The 10,485-nt window shown below is 39.3% G+C and overlaps 1 protein-coding gene across 1 annotated transcript; it reads left to right on the top strand.

The window, feature by feature from the left end:
- The first annotated feature begins 5,363 nt into the window (after positions 1-5,363).
- sstr1 (somatostatin receptor 1) lies at positions 5,364-7,987 on the top strand. Its single transcript, XM_004917240.3, has one exon. It carries the CDS (start codon positions 5,935-5,937, stop codon positions 7,042-7,044), a length of 1,110 nt encoding a protein of 369 aa, XP_004917297.1. The 5' UTR covers positions 5,364-5,934; the 3' UTR covers positions 7,045-7,987.
- The last annotated feature ends 2,498 nt before the right edge of the window (positions 7,988-10,485 follow it).

The following is a 10,485-nucleotide window of genomic DNA, read 5'->3' on the forward strand; positions in this document are numbered from 1 at the left end:
CCCACCCTAGGCTTATACTCGAGTCAATAAGTTTTTCCAGTTTTCTTAGGTAAAATTAGGTACCTCGGCTTATATTCGGATCGGCTTATACTCGAGAATATACGGTATATCAGCAATTTGTTCTGATCAGCCCACTTAACCCCCCCCCCAGGTCAATCCATGCACCTTTTCTCAGGCAACCTTCATAATGTGGCTAAGGGTGATGACCAACAGGGAGATTAGTTGCCTTTGGTTAATGAAGCAACGCGTATGCCTTCCCACCAGTGAGTTACTTTATTGCCGGTGGATACACATTCAGGGAGATTAGTCGCCCATGGTAGCTAATGGACTAATCTCCCCATGGGCTATCAGCCTAAGGGCAAAGGAACACGGGGTGTTTTTACCATTGTTGCCCTCCATCAGACATCAACAGTCACTGTCAAAAGCTTCTGGCCGCCTATCAGCGCTTCTAATAAGGGACATGGAGAACTTGGTGCCAACACACCTACTTAAGCTCTGTATACTTTTTGGGGCATTTTGATTTGAGATGCTCTCTGTCAAAGGGCAGCAACAGTCAAAATGCCCCATGTGCCATAATCCTAAAAGCACAGCCTCACAGTCATAAAAAACACATGTTCAACTTTTAGTTACCCTTAAAAACAAAATGAATTACACTATATGGATATAGAAAGGATTCTACACTACAGTACATAGACATGGCTGCAGCTACTGGCACAAATTGTACATTAGAAAGCAAATAATAACAGTAGCAGAGATAGGAAGTCATTAGCAGCACAGAACAACACAGATCTCATAGCACAATGATAAGATATCTAAGCTCTTTGTTTGCTCAGCTCCCAGCTGCCCCCATTCTGTTCTGCAAAGAAAGCCTGGGGAATATGAAACAGAACATTTAAACCTGAGCAAGCTAACAAACAGCAGAAGAAATAAGTCCATTGAGGGCACCATTTACTGATGTTGTTAATAAAATGCATCCCTACATTCAGCCTCAGACAAAAAATGATTGTCACCCGTGCAATAAGAACAAGATCAGTCAGATTATATAAATGCCACTCAATGCATGTGTCTGCTAAACGTGATGACTTTCCCAGATGGCATTCTTTGCTTAATAAAAGGTTAAATGTCCCAGTGTTTGTTCTCTGATAACTCTACTAATGCATAGCACTAACAATCATTAGCAATATATAACAGCTCATACAAAAGCAATCATATACATTTGTTTGAAATCCATTACAAACAAGATTTTATCTGAACTCGCATTTGTATCTCTTTATTCTCAGTTTGCTGTAGTTCTTTCCTGGGAGATATAAATAGGCAAAATGTACTAATTAAAGCCAAGCATTCTACTCTTTTGCTCAATAATCTGACTGCTAGTTGTTATTTCATTTTATATGGCATAAGTAGGCATGGATGTTGACCCAAGCCATATTTTAACTGAACCTAGAAATAACAGACACCAGACCAGAGATTTTGTTGGAGAGTTGCTATTTACAATGCTAAAATGTTGCGAGAGTTGCGTTATTCTGGAGGTTATAGTATTCTGGGCAGATTTACTTTCATTTACTTTCATTTCTTTAGAGGGTTGTGACTCCGCACACCAGTATGGAGAGCAGCATCTTGTCTCCCACACACTGATCAGTGTCGTTCAGACATTAGAAGCACTACTTTCACTAGCAGCCATGATTTAAATTACTTTGAATCTTATTTACTAAAATAGATACAACCACTAGGTGCACACCTGCTCCTCTAGTGCCAATAATTGTTGCCCAACACCCGTGCTCTCATTACAGATATTACTGTGATTAAGGCACTGAGTGCAAGGAGACGCTGTATATTAGGCCAGCCATTGACCTGTTGGATCTTGCATTGCACACTGAATGTAAATGAGTTTGCGCTCCAGCAGTCTCTTAAGGAAGACAGATATTTATTGTGCTGAACATCCTTTTTTTTGCCAGTTGTTACAGAAATATCTATGATTTTTTACATTTCTTGCACTTAACAAGAAAATTAAACCAATTTCACTTTAGCCCTGTTTTACCAAGCAGAAGAGAAACTCATAAAACTAATTTCCAGTCCACAGATAAGCCCTCGGTATAATGAGGTGTTCTTTATCTCAATGGCTAAGGCTTACAAAAGGGTGGAGTTTATTCTGAACTTCTTTTCTCTCTTTGAATGAATTATTTATCTTTGAAGGAAATATTTCAGAAGGAGATATGGGAACAAGAGGCCATACGTTGAAGCTGAGAAGCTTTAGAGTAATGTTATGAGGAATTGCATTACTGAGGGAGTAGGGAGTGTTTTGAGCAGACCTAGTGGCACTCAGACCCATGGCTCACAGAGCTGATCTCAAATGAGACTGGTGCCACTGGCACAAATGTGTCATAGAGCATTTCTAGTTGCCATGAAAGGCAAGCTGCTGCCTGTGGGGGAGGGGGCTTTGATCACAGTGGTTAAAATGAAACATCAGGCTGTCAACCACTTGTGCTTTATCAGCAGCAGCACATGTCAAATGTAATAAATGCTTTACTCAGATTTGTTTTATGACGGGGTACAGAACAGGCAATTTTGGCATCCTTGGTCCCAGTTTTAAAATACTGAAGAAGGTGACATTGGAAATACCCAACAAAGCAGTTCTCCCCTATAGAATAATCTAATAGATGTGACTGTGCACGTCAGTCATGCTTGTAACTGTTGGCGAGAGCCTGCATTTGTTCCAGCAACTTAGCCTGCCTGACAGACTCTCTGAAAAGCTCTTCAGCAACATCTCAGCAATTCCCATGTTATTCTTCGGGGAGTCTTTAAAAAGCAACAAAAAAGGTTTTCTTGCTGATTTCATGTATAGTTTTTTCTACATAACCCAGTTTTGTCTATGCCATTCAACCATTACATGGAATACAGATATATTTCTCTTTTTTCAATCCCCTTGGGTGTGGAGGGGTTAGGGTGGGGCGACTGTCCTCGACTTGCACATCACTATTTCCATAGTGGGTTCTGTCAATAGCAGCCGCAGACTTGCACTAAGCGAAATGCATACTAATATTGTTATTGACACCGCAATCCCTATGTTAGCTGCAACTTCCGCCTAAGGTACAAGGTAATTAGTGACTGTTCTGGCATATCCCATCAACTTGTGCCTGGGACAATATGGCAGGCCCCTGTAATGACTTTGGGAATGACTTTGGGAAAGAATTAGACATTGTTGGAAAAAACAAGGAGAATTGCACCATCCACTTATTGTACAGCGCTGCAGAATATGTTGGCGCTTTATAAATAAATGTTAATAATAATAATAATACAAAAGCTCTCCTAGCAGATTGTGCTGCATTCATAATCATACAGTTATCATTCGAGCGCAAAAATGTATTAAAAACCTCTGTTATAATTCTTCTGAACTCAGTAGTTGTCATAAGATTACCTTTCTACCCCAAATTTATTGACAAAGATACCTATTTACTGGTCTGAATTTTATTAAATACATAGTATTGGTTTAGCCCCTAATTAAATTATCCTTCACTAAAATCCAATATTTGTGAGTGCTTAGAGATTGAGAGAAATGTAGAAACCTAAGTACAAAAAGATTTTGCAAAATAAAATCACTAAATACTTTTGGTTGAGGACAAAAAGCCTATCCAAGCCTTCAGCTTCCTTACATTAAGTTCTAGGTTAAGTAGGGAAGGCATGCAGCTTTCAATCATCTTGGAATGTAGCACACACACAAAAGCCAGCATAATCTTCTTGCAGCTAAAAGCTTTACTATCAGGTAAGAGAGAAGGTAATGCTCCATCTGCTGACACACTGCCACCTTGCGTCCTACAGGCACGCTAAATTCTCAAAAATCAGAGAAACATGGAAATTACAAGTCAAGCTGCCTTTTCATAATCAAGCACATTTAATTTGCAGTTCTGTAACAATAATGGGACTAAATGAGATGTAAATTTATAATTTCTGAATATTTTGTGTGCCTGACAAGAGGCAAGCACTGCATTCTAATTAATACACGTTACAAACTTATTCCTAGCAATGCTACAAACAGTCAGCAGGCAAGTCCCCTACAATGTCTCTAAGCACTAGCAGTTTAATATTAACATTCTACTTGTAGGACATTAAGTAATAAGGTCGAATAAGGTTTCTGCTTTCCAAAATTATCTGTCAGTCAGCCCCAAGTCATAAGGGAGATAAGGATCCAGTATTGGACTTTTTTTTAAATTTAATTCCTCTTTCCACTAGATGGTAAAATGATATTACATCTTAAAATGCCTTGAATGGATTATCTCCTTAGGATGTTACTCAGAGACTGTGCTCATAGTTATTTACTACATAAAACGTCTGTGGGCCAACACAACACAGATGGCTAGAACAATTGTTTTTGTGGTAAAGGGAACTATAAAGTTGGAAACACATAAACCATCTCAGTAGGGAGCAACATTCTGTGCAAGCTATATGTTAGAATGAATATTCATGGTATGAAAACTCAGAAATGTAACTATAGTCTTGTTAGTCAGCAATAACGCTGGATTGGGGGGAAATGCTGAATTGTGGGTAAAAATATAGTAACATCCGACATTACACTTTGCACACTGCACTTGCGTAAGTTAATAAGGCCACTAAAAATCTATGTATATCTTGTCCATTGTACAAGCCCACTCCATTCAACAATGTCTTTATTTGTACCCAACAGCAGCTGTGGTGAAAATATTATATTTTTATATCATATTATATGTTATATATACTTATATATTGAAGATATCTAATAATTTTTTTTGTACTTGTATCTTTCTTCTTCCATCCAAAAAGGGCCCCTCCAATGCTGGCAGCCCAGGACAAATGTTCTTTCTGTCCTATTCTAAAACTAACCCTGACTAATGGGTTAATTTTAAGACCACAAATTGTCCTAGTGACCCGTAAGGTCTCCTCTACGTCAGATATCAATAGCTCATATCTCTCACTCCAGGTGCAGTGTACATTACACACATTATTGCGTCAGGATTCCAACTCACCCCAGTTCAAACTCAATGACATCAATAAATGGAAATGTTAATGAGAAAAAAAAAACATCCCACAGAAAAGAGAGGGAACATCAGATAAAAACCAGCTGATAGCACAGCAAGAGACAGATGAGAGTACTAATAGAAAACAAATGCGTGAGCATCCCAAATCTTTTTGCTGTAAGGTAGGCCTGTAATACACTATAAAGTCTTTCCTAGTGAAAGAACTGGGATGAATACAAAGCATGAAAAGTAAAGACACACAAATTTAGAGTCCCAAGGGGATGGAGCAACATATTGAGCGAGGAGTATCTTCCCCTCCCAACTCACAAGGAGTAGGACCTCCCAGTTCTTCTCTACTTCAGCATCATACTGATACTGGCTCGTCTTCGTCTGCAGACATTGGAGCCACAGCAATGCTTTTGGAGCTTTCCTTATCCTTTAATAACAGCTTCTGGTTCTTCTTTTCAGATCTGTGAATCACTGACAAGCACAACTCCTCCTCCTCCTCCTATTACCCAGGGACTGACGGCACTGAAACCTGCAGCATCAAGGCTACTGAGGGATGAAATGAGGCTTGTGTGCTTCTGGCAGAGCTACACAGTTGCCTGTCTCACATTTTCTCTTTTTTTCAAATGGAGCAAGAATTTGGAGTCTTGCTTGTAACTCAGCAACATAATGACTAGGTCAGTCCTGCAGAATACATGACCTGGAGCCATTCTTAGCTGACTTTCTCATACAAGGAAAAGATAAGACAAATGACACATTTAAAGTCCCACCGAGCATCACTGTTGGAAGGAGCAACAACAGATGTAAGTTTTAATCTACTGATGCTGTGCAGCAATGACTCCCAGCGTTATACTGGCAACTGATGTGAGCAGCTGTGAGCTCCAGGGCTGGGAAGATGACAAATTAGTTCGCTAAACTATTCCGAAACTAAAGATACAACATGCTACCAAATAATACTTCCACAAATGTAATGGGATCGCTTGACAATACTCCAGAATTTATCTGGGGTAATAACACTCTCAATGGCACTTCTGCAGATTCGCCTGGAATTGCTATCTTTATCTCTTTTGTATACTCCTTAGTGTGTATCGTAGGATTATGTGGCAATTCTGTAGTGATCTATGTTATCCTGCGCTATGCCAAAATGAAAACTGCCACCAATATCTACATTCTGAACCTTGCAATTGCTGATGAACTCCTTATGCTGAGTGTCCCTTTCTTGGTGACTTCTACCCTTCTTCGTCACTGGCCGTTTGGCTCTCTGCTCTGTAGGCTGGTCCTCAGCTTGGATGCTATGAATATGTTTACTAGTGTCTATTGCCTTGCTGTGCTTAGTTTGGATCGCTATGTAGCTGTGGTACATCCTATCAGTGCTGCCCGATACAGACGGCCAAGTGTAGCCAAGATGGTCAATCTTGGAGTATGGCTCTTTTCAATCCTTATTATTCTTCCCATTGTAGTCTTCTCCAGCACTGCACCTAACAGCGATGGCACTGTGGCTTGTAATGTGTTAATGCCGGAACCATCACAACGCTGGGTTGTTGTATTTGTCCTGTACACTTTTTTGATGGGCTTCCTCCTACCAATGGCTGCTATTTGTCTTTGCTACATCCTTATCATCACAAAGATGAGAGTAGTAGCCCTTAAGGCTGGTTGGCAACAGAGGCGTCGATCTGAACGTAAACTCACACTTATGGTGACTGTAGTGGTGACTGTTTTTGTAGTATGCTGGATGCCATTTTACGTGGTTCAGCTAGTGGGAGTTTTTGCAAGGAAAGGTGACACTACAGTTAGCCAGCTTTCAGTTGCACTTGGTTATGCAAATAGTTGTGCCAACCCATTCCTGTATGGATTTCTCTCAGACAATTTTAAACGATCTTTCCAAAAGGTACTCTGCCTCAGCTGGATGGAGAATGCCAACGAGGAACCCGTGGATTATTATGCTACTGCTTTGAAAAGTAGAGCATATAGTGCCGAGGAGCTGCAGAATGGCATGTTGACCACAGGTGGTATATATAGCAATGGTACTTGTACATCTAGAACTCATTAATTCATTGACCTGTGCACATAAGGACTGCCATCTTCTTTTAAGTAGAACACAATGCATTGGTAATGATGTAGTAACAAGGGCAAAGTTTCCCTCAATACAGTAACCAATAACAGTAATGTCCAACTAGCCTTTAAAGGCCTACACACAGCAGTACAGAGTCAGTTAGCGACTAACCTGCACCAATGGCCAACAAAATGCCTGATTTGAATTGCTTTGCCTGAGACGTTATTAAATAATAAGCAGGCAGAAATTAATTTTTGGTTCCTTACACAAGCCAATATGTCTCATGTCTGGCTATATACTGTATGGGGATCTAAATGCTTTTAGAATATAATGAAAACAACGTTTGTTGTGAGTTACAAGAATGGGGCAAACTTTTCCCTGGCTACTTAATTTCCATCTACAATTCTGTTATAAAGACAGTAAAGTCCCTTAACAATGTGCGTGATTAGTATACTAACATTTGCGAATACTCAATAAAAGATGTACACATATCTCTAGTGCCCACCTGGAGGCTATGGGCAATCACTGTTGTGCTGTATTTAATGATGAGGAATGACTGTATAAATTTGACCACTTTTTTTAGGCAAAACCCCATTTGTAAATACCATACCATAAGTACCATAGGGAAATTATATTGACATTATGTATTATGTCTGTACAGAGCGACACCTTTATCGGGTGTTTGTACAGGTCTCACCACTCATTTGCCCAGTGCATGTAAAACATGCACACAGTTCTCTCTCAGCATTCAGTGTCTTGAGATGCTATGTGTAGTATAATTAAAGGTAAATGTTGTCAGTGGATCAAATTGCTGTTCATGTTCTCCCAGCAATATAATTTTGGGGTTAGGAGTTGAGTTATATTCCCATTTATTATATGCTTTTTATATGTTGCAGAGGATACTCTGAATAAAATGAATATATTTCTTTTATGTTCCCAACCTGTGTTCTCTGTTTTAGTTCATTCACTGACAATGCATTTGGGATATGGGTCACTTTCAAGGTGCAGAGTATTAATTGATATGTTTATATAACTGTTAATGTACTGTTTCTTTTTGAGGAAAGATGAACAGGGATAATGATGAACCTAGTACAGGTATAGGACCCATTATCCAGAATGCTCGGGACCAAGGGTATTCCGGATAAGGGGTCTTTCCGTAATTTGGATCTCAACACCTTAAGTCTACTAAAAAATCAATAAAACATTAATTAAACCCAATAGGATTGTTTTGCATCCAATAAGGATTATTTATATCTTAGTTGGGATCAATTCCAAGGCATTGTTTTATTTCTACATAGAAAAAGGAAATCAGTTTTACAATTCTGAATTATTTGATTATAATGGAGTCTATGGGAGATGGGCTTTCCGTAATTCGGAGCTTTCTGGATAATGGGTTTCCGGATAAGGGGTCCGATACCTGTATTTATAAAACATTGCTTTTCTCTGTCTTGTCTAATAAATCTAAAGCAGCGACAGGAAAGTTACTGAGACTGTCTGGAGCTTAATGAAAGTTCTCATAACATAAGTCATAGTTCAGCAAGAGCTGAAGATTGACCTGTTGAATTAGCAGTGTTTGTGGGAGCATGGAATCTTGTTTGATAGTTCCTTATCAGAATGAGCTGGCTATCAGGATGTGACCTGACTTTTAACTGGGACCTTTGTGCTTCTCACGTCCTTAAATCCCCATATTTTACATGGAACACTGAGCAGAGAAAGCAGGAATTTTTCTAAACACCAGGCAGAGAATGCTCCTGTTGCTTTAATTTTTTTTTAGGTTTAATCCACAAGGCAGAACAATCACTTTTTCATAATTATCCAGCTTGCTTTATGCTTTATCATAAACTATTAGGTGTGTCCTGATACACCCCTTGTCATAGCTCTGGTCACCCTACTAGCTTTGCCCAGTGCAACCTGTAAATAAGTTCATTGTCGGAGGGTTTAGAGCCTTTTTAATTTCATGGTTCATTTTTATTCGAGTGACGGAGAACATGATCTGAGTGTGGAGGCCAAACCCAGATCACAAAGCTGGAGGGGGAATCCAAAACCAACTACCTTCTAAGATATTCAGGAGAATTGTCCTCTATGCTACTATCGTGCACAATTATATTTTATCTTTGTACGGACATTTTCCAAAAAAATAAATTTTGGTTCATGGTGTGATGAACATTATGTCCTGACTAAGTACATTCTCTCAGCATTTGCTTTCCTAATGATTTTCATGGTATGTCACTGTCGCCATCTGTTTGGATATGCTGCAAAGTAGAAAACTGCTTTATAGCCAACGTGTTTCTCTCATGTCTGGTGTCTGTATTTTGTCTTTTGCTGAAGTTCTATGCTGTCCTCTTTCAAAGTTTTAATATAACATGTCCCTCATTTCTCTTTTGTGTGGTTATTTGTAAGTCCTGATAGTAAATGTACTCCTTTATTAGGTCATTTAACTTTAAAACACACATATACTACTACTGTATATTTCACTCTAAGGTGGCCACACACTAATTTATTCCTTTGGGATTAAAGGGGAACTCCACCCAAGCAAAACCTAAGCTATGTGAAGAGCAAATATAATTTCAAGCAATTATGCAATATACCTGTACATCAATTAAAACATATGCAGCCTTTTTGTGATTTTTAATGTAATAATATGGTTTGGAACAGTTACCTAAGCCTGGCCCCCTGAAAGGTCTATGTAAATACAGCCATAAGCACTTACAGTAATGCTGCACTGAGTCCTCTATCAAAAAAAACACATGATTTCTTGTCTCTTTTTTTGTAAACATGATGTTCCAGTGTCTGACTTCCTCTCTCAGAAACATCCTTACTTCCTGTGGCCAGAGTCTGCGCAGTTCTCTCCTCTCTCCCCTCTTCTGCTCCCCTCTCCCACCAGAATGCTAAGAAATCCCTCCCCCCCCCCTTAGGAATGTGTGATCTCAGCTATACCGGCTAGACTGCAAGTAGGAAGCCACTTAAAATGGCAGTTACTATCTTAAGCAAAGGGAGAAATCTTCTAAAGCTGTTAAATAAGGTATGGTAATGGTTTCTGCAGAATAAATATATTGTTCTAGGTGGCACTAATCTATTGGCAGTAAAATGCCAAATTGACTTTCCTTCTCCTTTAACATGTGCACAGTTTGGCCTCTCATGCCCAAATGGCAATCTGCTTTTAAGTTAATCTTTCTCATCTGATGCTAGATGATTACCATGTCTCTTTCACTTTTGACATTACTGGTAAAATTTTAATACCAGCTCTTGCTTTGGGAGGGATCTTACCATCCAGGTGGCAACCCTAGCAAAAAGCCTTAGCAGAAGTGATGGATTCTGGGACTTGAAGTTCCTTTGCTTGCCAGAGAATCTGTGCACCACCCTCACTTTACAATGAGACAAGGTGAGGGAGCCTAAGGGATACTGGTAAATGGTTTGGTTATAATGACTTTTAATCTG

Source organism: Xenopus tropicalis, chromosome 8, assembly GCF_000004195.4.
Source record: "Xenopus tropicalis strain Nigerian chromosome 8, UCB_Xtro_10.0, whole genome shotgun sequence".
NCBI lineage: Eukaryota > Metazoa > Chordata > Amphibia > Anura > Pipidae > Xenopus > Xenopus tropicalis.

Excerpts from the sequence above, each read along its gene's own strand:
- sstr1 (XM_004917240.3), top strand. The coding sequence starts at position 5,935 with ATGCTACCAAATAATACTTCCACAAATGTAATGGGATCGCTTGACAAT.